At 51.0% G+C, this 17131-nt stretch overlaps 2 protein-coding genes across 9 annotated transcripts in view; both read left to right on the top strand.

Annotated features, from left to right (window-relative positions):
* Nucleotides 1–5434, top strand: part of Mknk1 (MAPK interacting serine/threonine kinase 1) — a 39002-nt gene extending 33568 nt beyond the window's left edge. For 6 of the 7 annotated variants that reach the window (XM_013144223.3, XM_063236401.1, XM_063236402.1 and 3 more), the window contains 5 exons: nucleotides 174–269; nucleotides 1442–1636; nucleotides 2244–2408; nucleotides 2677–2720; nucleotides 4087–5434. In XM_013144223.3, the coding sequence (XP_012999677.1) occupies nucleotides 174–269; nucleotides 1442–1636; nucleotides 2244–2408; nucleotides 2677–2720; nucleotides 4087–4321 (735 nt within the window). In that variant the 3' untranslated portion in view covers nucleotides 4322–5434. The remainder of the gene's footprint in view (nucleotides 1–173; nucleotides 270–1441; nucleotides 1637–2243; nucleotides 2409–2676; nucleotides 2721–4086) is intronic. The other variant, XM_063236405.1, reaches the window with a different exon arrangement.
* Nucleotides 5435–5570: 136 nt separating this feature from the next.
* Nucleotides 5571–16819, top strand: Kncn (kinocilin). 2 transcript variants are annotated; one of them, XM_063236406.1, is made up of 4 exons: nucleotides 5571–11295; nucleotides 12312–12371; nucleotides 12996–13094; nucleotides 13893–16819. In XM_063236406.1, the coding sequence occupies exons 1-4, from the start codon at nucleotides 11145–11147 to the stop codon at nucleotides 13970–13972; spliced, it is 390 nt and encodes a 129-aa protein (XP_063092476.1). In that variant the 5' UTR covers nucleotides 5571–11144; the 3' UTR covers nucleotides 13973–16819. The 2 variants fall into 2 exon arrangements, with proteins under 2 accessions (XP_063092476.1, XP_063092477.1); XM_063236407.1 differs by having other exon boundaries at nucleotides 12312–12380; nucleotides 13020–13094.
* Nucleotides 16820–17131: the final 312 nt, after the last annotated feature.

Below are 17131 nucleotides of genomic sequence, written 5' to 3'. Positions count from 1 at the left end.
TGGAAAAAGTCCCCAAGTGGCTCCTACTCAACCCCAGGAGATGCATAGAGACTGGTAGATAGTCAAGCTGAAGTGTGATGGCCATATGCCCATGTACCCCTTTGTTTATACTGGTCTCCTGGTGCCTCTGGCTTTTCGTATCTGTGACCTCTGCTTTCTGTTTCCCTTCGCAGGTGTCTCCAGTGAAAATCTGTGACTTTGACTTGGGCAGTGGGATGAAACTTAACAACTCCAGCATCCCCATAACCACACCAGAGCTGACCACTCCAGTACGTACGTCTGCGTGCCCTGGGCCTCTCACAGTGGGCTGCTGTGGTTTCTAGTGAAAACACACTACCCCTAGCCCCACCAGGTTGCACGTGCAGCAGTGTGCATAACTGTGGGTCCCATTCCCTCTGGGAATCAGCACAACCCCCTTGTGGTGTGGGAAGGAGAGGAAAGAGAAGTACCCATGGTGGAAATTGTAAATTCCTGGCCACATATGTGGGATCGCTTAGTCACGTTAACCTCTTGCTTCTCCCACTGCACATTTCACAGCCAAATGGTGCTCCCAGAAGCTAATTCTTCCCAGGACATTTTTTAACATACTTGATACAGTAAAGTTACATTGACTCTTTTGAGATTTCTAAGTTTCATAAGTGAATTTTCCTGATATCCTTTATAAAAGACATGTCTTTAAATGATTCCATCTTTTTCTAAGCAACCTTGTTAGAAGTGTTTCTATAGTGGTTTCTAACAGAGAAGCTACCTTGTTCTCAAAATCATTAACTCTAATTGCTTATAACAAAGAAAATATCCTTTCTTGAGAGCACTTACTATCTTCTAATCAAATTAACTTCGCAGAGTAGCGAGCTGTTTCTTCACCTGTAATAATGAAGAGGGCAGCAAATAAGATGTGTCTTACTCTTCTCAGCAGTTTCCTGTGCAGGGTGGGAGAAGGGAGCCTGGTTCCTCATTCTGATTCTGCTACTGCTGCACTCCCTGTCCCTTCTTGGGCCAGGGAGGAGGAAGGAGGGTTTGTCAAAATTCTTCTAATTTAGATGGTCTCTTCATTCTAAATCATTACCTTAATCATTCCCTTGCTCCCAGTTAGTGGGGAAGCTGAGCAGGAATCACTTTAAGAAATCTTTGCAGGATGGAGTGGGCTTTCCCATATCCCCTCCCAGGCCATATTCCTGATACATTTAAATCCCTGGACCACACACGGTCTGTTTACAGAGGCACAGAGAGACTCTGCCCACTGGAGAAGGGGTGTGATGGGCTCAGTTTAAGCTTCTCTGAGTGCCGCAGTGGTATCAGGCAATCCCTCTGACATTCCTGATGATGCCATGCTTTCATCCTCTCGCTCAGATTACATTCTACACTTTGCCATCCTGCCTCCCTGGGACTCACCTCTTCTCTTTTCTGTCATCTTCCCCTCCCCAATCCTTGGTACCCACAGTGCGGTTCCGCGGAGTACATGGCCCCAGAGGTGGTAGAGGTCTTCAGGGATGAGGCCACTTTCTACGACAAGCGCTGTGACCTGTGGAGCCTGGGCGTGGTCCTCTACATCATGCTGAGTGGCTACCCACCCTTTGTGGGTCACTGCGGGGCTGACTGTGGCTGGGACCGGGGAGAGGTGTGCAGGGTGTGCCAGGTGAGCAGGGCCCACGGTGCACGGGTCAGTGGGATGCCAGTACTGGGTTGGAGATTGTTCTTGGTCTGATAGAGGTGTGTACTGCCCCTTCCTCTTCTCTCAGGGCAGTCGTGAGCTCATGTCCAGGCACTGAGTTCAGCTACAAGTTTGAGAGAGGGCATTTGGAACTCACACCTGAGCTGACTCTAAAAGGATGAGTCTTGGCTAGAGAAGAGGGACAGGAAATATAAGGAGGAATGGCACCAGCAAAGACAGAGGCATGAAACAAATGCTTTTGTGTGGAGGGAGAAATATGATACACTTAATGGTATTGCGAGATACGGCTCTGAAAGATTGCCAGGAGCCAAGTCACGGAGTGGGCTTTGCTATATTGGCAGCCTGTCACCAACCTCCCAAATAACATAACTATCTCGACTTGTCAAGGGCATTCTGTATCTTTTGGAGATTTAAGGAGATGCAGTGTGTCAAGAAAGGGACTGTATCTGTAGCATACCCCAGCCACAAGCAGCAGCTGAGGTCGATTAGACCCAGGGTGATCAGAACAATTGACAGGTGCATCCTGCACTCCCTTGGCCAGTGTTTTTCAGGAAGAATCCTTTTTACCTAGAACAAGCTGTTCGAGAGCATCCAGGAAGGCAAGTATGAGTTCCCTGACAGGGACTGGGCTCACATCTCCAGTGAAGCCAAAGATCTCATCTCTAAGCTCCTGGTTCGAGATGCCAAGCAGAGACTCAGTGCCGCTCAAGTTCTACAGCACCCATGGGTGCAGGGGGTAAGTGATGCCACAAAGGAGTGATGTGCAGCATGACCATGAGCTGGATGTGATACTAGTAAGCGAAGAACACCAGAGGCAACTGTGACCGCAGAGTGTGCCTTTCTTGCTTTCTCCTTGGGAAGTCTGACCTTACAGACCAGCAGAGCCAGGTCCTAGTGTTGGGTGGAGATCCTGTTGTCATCTGCACCCACTTTGTGCTTGCTTGGGTGGGACAGCTGTGGAAAGAAGGAGCAGAGTGTATTCACAGTCTGTCATTCCATTCTAGCAAGCTCCAGAAAGGGGACTCCCCACGCCACAAGTCCTCCAGAGGTAAATGCTCCAAGTACACCCAGCACTTTCTCTCCATGGCCTTAATTTTCTCTCCAGCCCTCAGCCACACTGGGGCAGAGGTGGGCCAAAGGACACCACCTCCAGTCTCAGGTCCCTTCAGAGAAGCTCTCGTGCCCCTTCTGTATCCCCTCAGACCCCTTTGCTCTCTTCCTGACATTGTAGATCTCTCTTACTCCAGCTTGATTGCTTCCCCTGTCCTCCAGTGCATGTTTCCAGGCAGATACCTTCCATAACCACTTGACTGACATGGGGAATCACCATTTACATCCCAAAGACATACCGTGTTAATGAGTTATTCACACTGGGCAGTTGGTTAAAGTTGGGCTGCAGCATTGTAAGGCAGAGGGACCAATTATCACATACACCTCAAAACAGACAACAACATCGTATATTTTGTGTCATTGACTGAAAGGTCATTATGCAGCAGATGAATATTCAAATTTAAAGAGAGGATTTCCTCATTTTATAGATGATAAAAGTCAGGAATAGAGAGATCAAGATAACTTGTTAAAGGCTACACATTGGCCCTTGACTGTAAGAGCCTTTTAACACCCAGATATATATGTTTCCAACAGGCTCTACCCTATAAAGCCAAAGGAAGCAATGTTGGGGGCTGGGGATTTAGCTCAGCGGCATAAGCGCCTGCCTTGCAAGCAAGCAGTCATGAGTTCGGTCCCCGGTACCGATAAAAAGGAAAAAGACCAAAAAAAAAAAAAAAAAAAAAAAAAGGAAGCCATGTGGGAAACGCCCTTAAGACTCAGCCACATGGCCAGTTTTTAGAAGTTTCACAGGGAAATCTTACCCTGCAAGGTCTGGATTCATTATCTTGATGGGGCTGATGTCCAGCTGAGGATCCTACCTGATTCTCTGGGGCTACTTCCAGAAACCTCAAGCACCAAATCTAATATCCTCCACAGGTGACATATTTCATAAATTCAAAGTGCCCACCACACTTTAGCCCTGACCTGAGTTCTAGGGACACCAACATAAACAACATAGCCCTTGAACCAGGAGCTCCCTTCTTTGCTTGGGGGTTGGGGCTTGGGTTAGGGGACACAGGTGAGCTTAGTGCACTGGGATCCAGAATGGCTATGTACACAGTGATGGAACCCAGTGGAGAGTCCTCTGAGAGGACCTGACTGTCCAGACTAGTGATTGAAACTCCATTCTAGCTTTAGTCAAGCAAAAATCCAAAGCCAGGAAAGAACTGCTTCGGAGAAAGCAGCCCACACAGCTCAGGAAATCCGGGGGGAGTATGGCGCCCAGCTGGAGCAGCGTGTTACAGAGCAAACCAAGCTAACTTGGGCTCCTGCTTCCCTCTTGGTACCCTTTCCTGTCTCTGCAGAAACAGCAGCACCATGGATCTGACACTGTTTGCAGCTGAAGCCATTGCTCTTAACCGCCAGCTGTCTCAGCACGAGGAGAATGAACTGGCCCAGGAGACAGAGGTGCTGGCTGAGAGCCTGTGCTCCATGAAGCTTTCCCCTCCCTCCAAGTCTCGCCTGGCCCGCCGGCGGGCCCTGACCCAAGCAGGCCGTGGTGGAGAGGCAGGGCTGCCTCTGACCCCCACAGAACTCTGAGCCATTCTACTCATGGTTAAGCCTAAACCTGTCTGGTCGCTGCCGCCTAGAAACCTGTGAGGCCAAAGCTGGCAGAGTAGACAGAGAGGCCTTCTCTGGCTCCACTCAAGCTTTCTCCATCCACAAAGGCCCTGCAGTTCCCACCCAACCCCCCCATTTCCCCAGGGTCCTTGGAGGAAAAAGCATTTTCCAAAGGGGTTGTCTTTGGAAAGGAAAGCAATCACTTGTCACTTTGCATAATCGCCTGCAGCAGGGACATCTTTTTGTGGGGCTCCACCTGCTCACCTGCCTGCAGATCCCCATCCAGCCTGCTCTGGAAACGACAGCTGGGACCACTGCCTTCAGGGAGAGAACTGTGGGCTGACAGAGGCTGCTGACACACATGCCTCTTCACCATGTATACAGTCGCCCTCCCCCAGCAGTCCTTCCACCTTCCTCTGTCCTCTGGACGTCCTCTCTGCCTGTCCGCTCCCTTCTGAGCAGAGCTATCTCCTCAATTCAGGGAGGGCAGAGGGCCCTTCTCTTTCAGGAGGCCAGATCAGTCTTCCATCTGCGGCACAGAGGAGCACATAATCTTTCTTTGCCTCGACCACGATGTGTTCCTCATTTATCATCCTCTTCCGTTTTTGTGATTGCTGCTAAAGTCAGTATTATTTGATTTTTAAAATGATTTTAACTGTGCTCTTTCAGCAAACATGGAATTTTAAGCTTCCCCTTTTTGCCCATGGACTTTCAAAGGCAGAATGTCCATGTGCTTGGTTTTTAATGAGCTCCTCCCTACAGTCCTGACTCATTTTTAAGCTGTTACTCTGAGGAGCACCTTAGAGCCTGTCCGTGTCCTCCGGGCCCTGTATGGAGGTTGATACAGATGTGGGGCAGATAGATGGAGCTTTGTGACTGAGGCAAAGCCAGATCAGAGGCAGCCCCCACTGCCTGGGTCGTACCAACTTGCTGCCCACTGTCTGGGAGCGTGAAAGGGCAGACATTTGTCAATAAGCTGCCAAGTTTTATAAAGAAAATAGTTTTGCATATGTCAGACAGACATGTATTCAATTCAGCCACTTCAATGCTAATCATATAGTCTGCTTGTTTTAATAAAACTCTTTGATTTTAGCTGTGGCCTATTTGGTGGCCCTTTCTTTCCTAGCAAGCCTGAGGAGACAGGCCTCCTGGACAGCAACTGAGCCCAGATAGGCGGGAGAAGGAGCTTTTGTCAGGATCCCTAAATATAACAGCACATGCGATAACACAAAAGCAATATGTATGTTGCCTTTCTGGTTTTAGATGAAGAAATGAAATTCATCAAACATCATTTCTTCTGCAGGACTCAGATGAATGAAAAAACAGCCTTTGCTCTTCAGCGGCTGCCCATCAGGAGACAGGTAGTGTTAAGTAGGCATCACACAATAGACTTCCCAGCGTACTTTAATAGATGTCCCCATACCCATCCCATGCAAGAAAAAACTTGAGGAATTCCTAAGCCACTATGAAGGGCCTGTTGCATGCCTAGGACTACATGTCTTGCCAGAGTTGGCAACAGAAAAACAGTGCCTCCTATCCCTAGCCTCCGTGTACACCATGCAGGAACTCCCATGTACATCACCCCATGTGATAAATCCCAGAGCCAGATTGAAGGACCTTTGTAAGTTCCTAAGAAGGTGACAAGAGGGAGGGCTGAGAATCAGGGCGTAGACTGGATGCTGACAACAGCTCTTTGCCCTGGCGAAAGCAGAGAGGAGGTGGGCCTCGGCACTTCACTCTGGCTACCGTCTGTCCCACACTTTGAGTACCTGCACATGTATGTGACATTTCTTGTTAATCTTCCCTTTGCAGTGATCCTTACTACCTTCATATCCCTGCATCTCTACCTGAAATAGGATCAGACTATAGAACCTAAGCCTCTTAGCCCCAAGGCTTCTCTAGATGCTGGAGATACCGAACCAGGAGAGGAGCTCAGCCCTGCCTGAGAAGTCCACCCCTAGGTTGGCCACAGAAATGTGATTTCAAGGGACTTCATGGCTCAAGCGTATTCCACCCCAGCCCCATCTTGCTCTGCTTACCCTCTCCCACCCTAGCTCTCCGGCCTCCTACTATCCCTGGCATGCCATGGCAAGGCCCCTCTCCCCTCCATGGCTCTGCTTAAGTGCTACTACCTTGCCTACTCTGGCTTTGCTAGCATTGTTGTGCACTAAACAACCATGCTTTCTAAGAAGTTTACAGACATTATTTCTTAAAGCAGTTCTATGATGTTGATACCATTATTTTTTTCCACTTAACATGAAAAACCAAGCTGAGAAAGGAAAAAATCATTTGCCCAGAATTGTAATCTAGGAAATACTGCCCAGGTTCAAATTCCACATAAGTATATTACTGACCTTGGGCCTTGGGCAAGTGACTTAGTCTCTGAAAGTTCCTTCAGCTATGCATGGGAATGTCTCCTGCTGGAATGTTATGAAGTAATAAGTCTAAAATGTTGAGAGAGTTCCTGGCACACATGGTAAGTGCTCCATACCTATCAGCTAGGCTAGTTTTAGTTCTGCTTGCTCTTGACTCCTGGGGCAGGATTATTCAACCCACAGTCCCAGGGATGGAGGGAACTTCCCCTTTCCTTTGGCTCAGAGAGCCTGCTGTGGGAGGGCTTGTGTGGTACAGTTGGTAGCCATTTTGAGGTATGCCAGGCCTGGGCCCTCTGTGGGATCCCCTTGCTGATAGGGTACCCTGCCCCTTTGGGCTGGAGTACCCCATCCCAGAGAGGCAAATTGGTGCCAGGGAAAGAACCTGGTTGTGGACCAAAGGCCCTGGGTTCTAGTCCTGCCCCTGCCACTATCCACAGGGGGCCCTGGGACACCTGGCACAAGCAGACAGGGCAGATGTACTGAGAGAGGCTCTGGGATGAAAGAGCCCTATCTAGCATGGGACTTGAGATGGTGAAAGCCAGAGCAAGGGCTCATATCCAACGAGGCCTTAGGAGAGGTCTAGTCTCAACCAGCTGGAGTGTCTCACACCTCAACCCCTTTCCTCAAATCTACTTAGAAGGGCTTGGCCTCAGCTCCAGTCCTGGTTCAGTCAAAACCCCAAGGACTCCTGTCTGAGGCTTCTGGCCACAGAGGCAACCAAGTCTTTCTGCCTCCATGTGTTCACCTACCTGAGTGCTGGGCCCCGCCTCCTTCCTGGCCCACTGCCGCCCACCAGACCCATCTCCACGGACAGCAGTGCCTCCTCCGTCCCATGCCAGCTGCTCCTGCTGTTTCAGACCTAGCGGGGGCAGGTCCCCCCAAGGCTGACACTCTTGTTGCCACGGAAGCAATTGCCTTGGAAGCTGCTTCCCTGCTTTCAGCTTCTGAGTGGTCCAGAAAAGCTGCCTGTCACCCAGGGACTGGTGCACTGATCACGCTTTTCCCCCTGGTTGTTACCCCTCAAGGGAAATAAGCAGAACCAAATCAAGCTGCAGCCAGTTCTCCCACTCTTCCCCTTCTCACGCCATATTTGAACTTGGTGTTTCTGCAAAGGAAAGTGCACAGGTAACTGCCCTCGCCTGTCCAGGTGATGAGGAGGAGAGATTCTGTAGTGGAATTCTGAGCACTGTGGCACCAGGAGTTCTCAGGTCCCTGGAGGAGGACTCTGATGCTTGGGATGGATCTGGAGACCGATCAGGCTTGGGCTGTAGTGCCTAGGCTCACTTAACTGTTACTTTGACAAAAGTAGAGACCAAAATATATTTTCTTTTTCAGGGATTACATAGCTCTTAAGGAGGAAAGAATTACATTTGCAGTCAGTGGAGGATGGGCATCACAGCTGGTTCAGAAGCCCTTAATATCACTGTCTGGTTTGGAGGAAGACATTCTTTGACTAGTCCCTTTGACCACAGTTTCTTCCTCTGACACTCAGTGCTGTGGCTTGGCTATGACTTGAGTGTGTTCCCAAGGGTTCATGTGTTAGCACTTGGGTCTTGGTGTGGCGATGTTGGGAGGTGGTAGAAAGAAGTGGGGTTCAGTGCATGGTAATAGGGCACTGGGGATGCTGCCAGTGGAAGGAATGAATGCTGATCTTGTGGAGTGAGTGCACTCTTGTGGCTGGGTTGTTACAGAGCAAGTTTAACTTCTCTCCTGCTTCCGACTTCTTATCTCACCATGTGACCTCAGTCACACGTGCTCCTCCCAATGTGACGCCATCCCCCAGGAGGCCTTTAACAGGAGCCAAATGGATGGGCTGTCCAATCTTGGACTTTCAACCACCAAAACTATAAACCAAATAAACATCTCTTTATAAAGTATCTGGCCTGAGGTATTTTGCCACAACTGAAAACAGACTAATACAGTAGGGTTGCCAGTTCCTCTCACCTCACAATGTAGAAATTCAGAAGAGGCACATGCTAGAGAACTTCTCAGCTGAGCAGAAGCCCAGGGGCACGGGCTCTGTTGAGGCTTTGGGGAAATTCCTCCGCCGTCCTGTTGTGGTTTTCCCACGTATTCCAAGATGAAGCTGAAACGTCTGGAGTTCAGACATGATAACTGATACTGGCTTCAAGGTGTCTGTCCTCCCCATTCCCTCTCCTAGTTCTATCTTTGTCTTAAGGGGTTTAAAGTGTCAAGGAAAATTTCTAATTTGGAATTTGGTCTCCAGTTGTGCTCTAGAATCTGATACTTACAGTGTACAAGTGTCTAGGTGCCATCAAGAGCGTGGCCCGGGAGGCCCTGTCTTGCTGTCTTGCTGGGGAGACTCAGTCTTGGAGTGAGTCTTAAAGGAGTTGAGGGACATGGCTTTATGGAAGGTACTCGGGTTCCCAAAGCAGGACTTCTGAGAAACACATTTTCTTGGACACTTACTTTGGCAGCTCCTTCTAAAACTAATTCAGGGGGGCTGAGTTACATGTGACAGACACATGAGCTGTCATTTGATGCCTGATTAGAGGGATAACCAGACTTCATCCTGACAGGAGGCACAAGGGATATTGGTTAGGCAGTGGAGACTAGGGAGCAGCTGGCTCCAGGGTCTTCCTCTTTATGGGGTCTCCAGGGTCCCTCCATGCCCTATGGCTTCCTCCTCTCTGACTTCCTGGTGGTGCCTTCCCACAACTGAAGCTTCCTTGGGTGATCCTGGGGCCTTCTTAAACCCCTGCTCCACATGGAGGGAAGATTGTTGGTAATAGACAGTTTCCCTTGTGCCCTTAGGCTTCCTGTTTGCTGACTCAAGTTAGATGTGCAATGCGAACCTTTCCTGTGCACTCTGACCAGGCCATCCTGCAGAAAGCAGACAAGTTGCAGGCAAAGAACAGGCCCTTCGTGTGGTGGGATACGCACTGGTCCAGGTGTGGTCAGGGCTGCCCCAAGGCAGGCTGGCCATACAGGCTGTTTGGAGAAGAAAGGGCTGGGGATATAGCTCAGAGGGCCAGCAGCGGGCAAACAGGCTCAGAGGAGGGAGGGCAGGCTGGGAGGGGAGAAGCAGGGGTGGAGGCTGGAGACCCTGAGTCTGGCTGAAGCTGAAGAAATGATAGGAAAAGAAGGGGTGGCATTAACAAGGGCCAGTGACCAGACTCCAAGCAGGGTCATAGGACCTGGGGATGTGCCCAGGTAAGGGGCAGACAGAATTCTAGGACAGTGAAGGCCCTGTCCTAGACAAGAGCCAGAGAATGCAAGAAGGCTGGAATTAGAGGCTGGGGGCCGGCAAAGGGCTCAAAGATCAAGGTAGGGCTGGGTTGGGTTACTGCTGGCCAGGCTCCAGTTGGGTGAATCCTGCAAGTACATTGTCAGTCAGGCTGGATGGGGCTGCTCCATCCAGGAAGTTGGAAAGCCTCCCAGCCTCCTATTCCTGCCTTGTTGACATCCAGAACCGCCTCCAGTTCTTCTTCCCATCCCTACCCCTTACCCACCACTACCACTGGTGTTCCCTGTCCACTTCCCACCAGGGGTGCCAGGAAGGGTCCACTCAAGGGGGCGGGTACCAACTTCCTGAGAAAGGAGTCCCCTAAATCAAGCCTCAAAGTAGGACCCCTCAGCTCTGCCAAAAGGTGACAGGGTAAAGGGGGCAGAGTATGGACTTGGAAGGTTACCTCCCTCTCTCCTCCTTCTGACCCACTCACGGTTCCTCTCTCCTGAGCCCTGTGCAGATCTTCCATGTTGCTGCCCCCAAGTCTCCAAGTAGGAGCTGCAGGTGCTTCTCCAGGGCAGAGGGCAGAGAGAAGACAAGTGTGTAACCAGAGAGTCCCCTCCACTCCCTGTCCTCTGACCCCATGTTAAACCACCAGCTCATTCTTCCTGTTCGGAACCAACAGTGGAACTGCCAGTGACTGCACATTGAGTCTCCAGGACCCAGGCCATGGCTCGAGTTGCAACTTCATGAATAACTCAGCACCTCCTGCTCCCTCATCTCTGAGGAGCCTGTGTCCCCTGGATCTGTGCCCCGCCCCGCCTCTCAGTGCTTTAAACTTTAATAGGTCTAGGCTCAGTGGAAATCAGTCAGGCTCCAGAAAGCCAGGTCAGGATGTCCTGGGCAAGGAAGCAGTCCCTGCTCCTGGAAAGAAGGAAGGATCCCATGGGACAGGCTCAGTTCCCTAGAGCTCTAGCAGTTGAAGTAGAAATCTGGCCAGGCAAAAGTCCCAAGAGCAGCCTCCAGCTCCAGTGTATTTTGTGGGACTAAGAGTGAGCTGGTGTCCCCAAGTCAAGGTAAGACTGGGAAGCCCTAAGAGAGCTTTGGGATGACGTTGTAGATAAATCCAAAGGTTACCAGCCTAGACTCTTAATCTTACTCAGAAACACCCACTCTAAGGGTAGAACTTCAACAAGGGGACATCCAAGAGGACGGACCCTCCCCCATGTAGGCCTGCATGGATGTCCCCATCAACAGCAGAGACTTCCACTGTCTGCAGCTGGCCTGTGTAGCTCTTGGCCTGGTGGCCGGCAGCATCATCATTGGCGTCTCAGTGTCCAAGGCCGCAGCTGCTGTGGGCGGTGTCTTCCTTGGTGCTGCTGGGCTGGGTAAGCAGGGGCTGGGCTGGGGCAGTGGGGAGGAGATTTTGGTGGGGAACAGGGGCCTGATCAGGTGAGCAAGAAATGGTGGGGTGAGCTGGATCCACAGGAATTGGCTGAGGAGAATGGAAGCTGGAAGTGTGTGCAAGGTAGCCATCAAGGGTACAGGGAAGAGAGAAGAATGGAGATGGGACCCCCAGTTGAGGGGAATGGGGTGGAGGCTGGTGGTCACACTCCTTTCTGGCTGCCTGTGTCTGGCTTCCTGGCCCCAAGCCCCAGGCTCTTGGGTTTTCCTGGTTAGAGGCTTGATTCATCAGCGTGTTTGAGATGGATTGAGGGGACAAGCAAAACAGCACAGCTGTGCTCAGATAAAGGGTTTCTTTTTTTTTTTTCTTCCTGTCTCAGCAGTAGCTCTGTCCATCTATCTGTCTGAGTTAGGCTCATCGACATCCTCAGAGTGACAATGAACATCATTTTTCACTCCACCTCAGGGCCAAAAGCAGAACATGGAGCACCAAGCTGGTGACTCTGGGCATCTGTACCCAGAATTCAGGCACAAGCACTTGGTCCCGGAGGGAGAAGGAGTAAGCAGGGCAGAACCTACTCTGCACTCCAGAGGGAGCTGGGGAGGGGCATGCAGAGAAGCCGCTGACTCCAGCCCTGGAGAGTCAAAGGAGGAGAAGGGGGAGCTGTGTATTTGTATCAACCAGGCCTGATAGCAGAAAGCCAATTCTTCTTCATCTGAGCTTAGGTGGACCCAGGAGCCTGTGAATACCACCATCTATAACCCTTGCCACAGATAAGCACTGCCCCCCAACCTAGGCTGGATGTTGGGGAGCTGCCCCATGTACACACTCACTGGCTCCCATCTACACACCCACAGTTCCAATTCTGCACTCTTGGGCTTTTCCCATGCATACCCAGGTCATCCTCATAAGCTACTCTCCAGGCTCACAGTCCACTCACAGCCCCTGCGCCTCACACTAACCAGGTCCTTTCCGCAGAAAACCCTTTGTGCTTCTCAGGTCTCCTCATCTTTGCCTACCCCTTCCTGAAGGCTCGGCTCAACCAGGATCACATCCTGCGTTCCATCAGTGAGCCTCCTCCCTGAGCCCCAGCAGAACCTTCTGCCAAGGACTGTGCAAGCCCCCTTGTGTATATTGTGACTGTGTGCTGAGAGGACCCATGTGTCAGACTGCTCTTGACATGTGTGCTGGAGTTGCTGTGTATGTGGATTGTGCAGCCGTTGCCATGACTACAGTGTACCAGAATCCAGCTTATTGCCTGCAGCAAAGGGTGTTGGAACCTAGGGAGCCCATTTTCCTTGACAGCTTTTCCATTCCTCCACAGCCTCCTAGATCTCCAGATAACCCCCTCAGGTCCTTAAGGCCCCATAAGGACCTTCTGTGTCCCCTAGGGCCCCAAGATGTCTGAAGGCTCCCACCTCATCTCAGCAACCCACATACAGACTCCACACTCCCTCAACCTTAAGGGGCTTTACGTGTTCCGAGTTCTCTCCACGACCTCAGTCTCCTTAAAAATCCACCATCTCCTTCAAGAACTCTTGAAGTTCTTATGCCCCTCCCCAAATCAACTCAGATCATATAGTAGACTTAAAGGAATGCAGTGGGAAAACACCAGCGGGAATGGAGATTAGGCAGAAGGAAGGACGTTCTTTGGCAAAAGAGCTTGATTTGGGCTTGGCTTAGCAATCAGGGGGTCTCATTCTGCAGGGGGCCTGAGAATTCACCCTAATCCAGAGCCAGATCATGGGGAGGGAAGATCAAACAGCAACAGCAACAAAGAAGGTAAGTTCCTGAAATTCTAGAATCCACCTTTCATCTCTCCTCCCTGGTTGGATAGCCTTGGGGCACCCCAGGAGAGCCTCTGAGGGCCATGCAGAGGAACCTGCCCAGCCAGGGAAGCGGCATCACTGGCTGGTTCTTCCCTGTGTCCAGTCAAGCCCTTGTTCCAGGTTGAGCTGGCCTCCTCTTGTTTGTCCTTGTGGCTCCCTTTGTCCTGCCCAGAACGGACCCTGGGGCAGGGAGCCCCTTACTATCTCTTGGTTTCCCTCAGGTCACATTGCCTAGCTTATTTTCCCTACTCCCCTCTTCATGGTGGAATCTGACTCTCAGAGCTGATACTTGAAACCCAGCATCTTCTCCCCTCCCATCCCATCCCACACACACTGGAAAATCCTAGGGCCAGAGCGACCCAAAGCCTACAGTCTCTGTTGAAGTATGTACTCAGCAGAAGGTCCCATCCCAGACATTGTCCAGAGCACTTTACATATATTAACTTCTTCAATTCTCACAACTACCACATGAGGGAGGTACTGCAATGAGATTCAGTTTCTATATGAGGCAAGGAGTCACAAGGAGATTAAGGGGTACACCCAAGACCACACAGCTAGGGAATGGGGGAACCAACACTCACTCAAGCTGCTTGCATCTCTGCTGCTCTCTGCTCCATGGGCCATCTGGTCCTTGCTGGCTGAAACATCTATCCCAGCTCTGCCCTTGGGTCACCAGGCACTGATTCAGGGGCCCTTGGGGTTCTTCCACCCCCAAGTACTCCTGGCAGCACGTGTCTTGCTCTCTCCCCAGGGGGCCGCAGCAGCTTGTCCACTGTGAGCAGGACCTTGGAGAAGTTGAAGCCAGGAGCCCGGGGTACCGAGGAAGGCTGAGGAGCTGCCCCTGCTCTGCCTGCCATTCCTGCCTGCTACCCTTGTCTCAGAGCCCTCTCATCCTAGTTGAAAGGTCAGAGCCACAGAGAGCTGTGCCCTGGAGACACTACACCTGCACTTGCCTTCATCCAGGCTCTACAGAACACAGCCCACCGGTGTTGCTACAGGCTCCAAGGGGCTCCCACATTTCCATCCATTACTTGGCTTTCTTCTAGACTGCAGCTCAGTTTCTCTCCTTTTTTCATCTCCTGAGTGATTCCTTTGGATTTGAGGCCCAGAACGCTGACTATAACCAGGGAGCCCTCAGTCCCTTGCTTCACTCTGGCCACCAAAGTTAATTACAGGCCCTGAGTCCTTTAGCCCCATTCCCCCAGCCTGGCTCTGGGTCTTGGGAGCTCACTAGCTGAAAGAATGCCTTTCAAAACGACAAACCCTGGGTAATCCTTCAGGGACAGCCTCTGAGCAATGGTGAATCACAAGAACCATATCCTTGAGAGGCTCAGAAGGGAAAGACTCAAAGACAGACAAATGCAAACAAAATGACAGGAGTCAAGGTGAGCCGCTGACCCAGCATGGGGTCAGAGTAGGTGGCTCCCCAGGTGAGCCCAGTCCCAGGATTCCTGCTATTTGAGTACAGCACCCAGGGCTTTGCACAGTGTGCTTCTCTTCTCCGACCCTCCCACAGCTCCTTAACAAGCTTCTGGGCCTTGGCTTGTGTCCACTGCCTGTCAACCCCCCCACCCTATTCAAAGACTCCTAACCACACACACACACTTTGTCCTCTTCCACCAACCCGTGTCCCCTCTCTTTTGATGCTGGCAGGGAGGCTCAAAAGTCTTTTTCACAAAGCAATTATTAAGTCTACTTAAACATAGTGACTACTGAATGTTGCCTCTTTTCCAGTCCCTAGTACATGACAGCACACATCATGATAGCCCAGGACACTCAGTGAATGTTAATGCTTAATTTTAGAGAGAAACAATCTCCTATGCTTTCCTGGAGAGTCCCACAGGGCCCATTTATCACAGGGTTTGGAGCCAGGACGTCCAGTGCTCCCTGCTCCTCTCCTGCACTTCCAGGTGTTGTTTGGTCTTCACAGCACTCTTATACTCTGTGGAGGCATCTGTTCCATGTGGCCTCTGTCCTGGTTTGACAGAAGACAAACTAGAATGCTCTCATTCCCCCAGGACCAGTGTAGACGGGTCCTCTGTGGAAGCACCCCTAATCTTCACTGAGCTCCCACAGTACCAGGGCTTTCCTCTGAGTGGCTCTGATCCACCGACTCCCCTGAGAGTAGGAGCAGAGTCAGACACACAGAAGGCATCCAGTGAATGCAGAAAAACCAAACCAAAGGGACAGCACCCATGTCATTGTACAGATGGGAAAGCCAAGACCTCTCAGGAGCAAGGACGGTTGAGCCCACCCAGGGCAAGTTGGAAGCCAGGTTTGCATTCAGGTCTCCTCTCTTTCTCTCTGCACAAAGGGTTCTGTCCTCCACACGGGCCACAGGGCTTCACTCCCTGACCACAGAAGAGCCATTGAGAAGGGGCTGCATGTCACAAGTGCTGGCAGTAGAGGAGACTGGTTCTTCCTCTAGCCTGAGAGAATCAGCTTCCCTTTCCCTTAATTCCCTTCGTCTCCACTTCCTTTCTTCCTGCTCTCTGTATCATCTCCTTTCCCTCTACCTTTTCTTCAACCATAGATCATGAACAAATAACTTGGACTCCTCCTGACCAATGAGGAAACTTCTTCTCCATTTCACTTTTAGTCCTTATCTCAGTGCCCCTAAGAGACACCTGAGGGTAGCAGAGGTGGGGGTGGAGAATGTGAGCCTGAGCTGGGCTGGGGTCCCCATCATCCCGACTCTCAGCCACAGTCTGCCCAAAGCAGGACCATGACATCCCCAGTGGCTTGAAGAGCCAGGTACAAAGAGGTACTAGGGATCAGAGAGGAATAAAACAAGAAAAGAGCCCAGAATGGTGGTACACCCTTGAAATCTACCACTCTAGGAGGCTGAAGCAGGCTCAGGCCCAGGCCCAGCCTGGGAAATTTAGTAACACCTTGTCTTAAAAGTAAAACATAAAATAAGATAAAAATAAACCAAGGAGTGATCATATAAGATAACAAGAGATATTCAGTGGGGAAGAACTGAGTTAAAAGGACTCTTGAAGCTGGCCGGGAATTCTTGGGGCCTGGGCCTCTGGGTCCTCATTTTTCCTTGTTGGGGGTTTCCTGAAACCTGGTGAATATCCAGGTGAACATCCAGTGTAATTTCCCCAAGAGTATCTCTACCTCAACCCTGACCACCCCATATCACAGAAGTGGGCCATCTGAGGCCCCTGCCTTCTCTCATCTCTTAGGCTTTGAGAAGAGGTGAAGGGAGCCAAGCTGGCAGGGCTGATATGGTAGAGTGGCTATAAAGTCCTCCAGTGACCCTGCATAGGTACAGGGTATGGACAGGGACCCAGCTCTTCCAGCAGTCTGTTCCATAAAGGAAATCAGTTCTATCCAGTAACCATAATCCGACACCTGGGTTGGGCTGTGCCCAACTGTAGGAGGACTGCTAGGGTTTTGATGGTGAATGTCCCCAAAAGGCCTCTTGGGCTCTTAGGCTGGGCTTTTGGAGGACAACATAGCTGATTTATTGTTACAGGTGAGTGGTAGGAAGCAGCAGGCCGCTGGGATTGTGACCCAGAAGCCCTCATGCGGGACTTCCCCCTTAGCTCTGTGCTTCCTAGTCACCCCCCTGAGCAGCTCTTGGCCACTCAGGCCCTTCCACCGTAATGTTTCTGTGTTTAAGCCTACCAAGTATGAACTGAAATTTGTGAACACTGAACCCAAATAAACCTTTCCTCCTTCAAAATGTACGTGTCAGGTATTTTATCCCAGCGGTGAGAAGTTGGCTAAGCTGAATACTCCACCAGCTGTAACACGGGGCAGGGAGCAGAGGTCTTTGAGCCTGGCATCACCGGCAGGTGGACGCTGGAAACTCACAAGGCCACTGGGGAGGAAGGCACCTGTCACAGGGACAACCAGATGTGTGATTGAAAGAAAAGGGAGGTGGAGAGACCCTCCTGATGGCACCTCCAGGCCTAGAAAACCAACCCCGCACACTCCTCCCCACCCTCTAGGTTTCCCGGTTGCACAGTCCAGCCTGGA

This window comes from Cavia porcellus, unplaced genomic scaffold (genome assembly GCF_034190915.1).
Source record: "Cavia porcellus strain 051 isolate PalLab524CR breed Dunkin Hartley unplaced genomic scaffold, mCavPor4.1 scaffold_25, whole genome shotgun sequence".
NCBI classification, from domain to species: domain Eukaryota; kingdom Metazoa; phylum Chordata; class Mammalia; order Rodentia; family Caviidae; genus Cavia; species Cavia porcellus.
Note: the sequence above shows the minus strand (reverse complement) of the source record. Positions and strands in the feature narration are given on the sequence as shown.

Coding starts and splice junctions, on each gene's coding strand:
- Kncn (XM_063236406.1), top strand. CDS start 11,145: ATGGATGTCCCCATCAACAGCAGAGACTTCCACTGTCTGCAGCTGGCC. Junction 12,372..12,995: donor CAACCAGGATCACATCCTGC/GTTCCATCAGTG, acceptor GGCTTGGCTTAG/CAATCAGGGGGTCTCATTCT. Junction 13,095..13,892: donor CAGCAACAGCAACAAAGAAG/GTAAGTTCCTGA, acceptor CTCTCTCCCCAG/GGGGCCGCAGCAGCTTGTCC.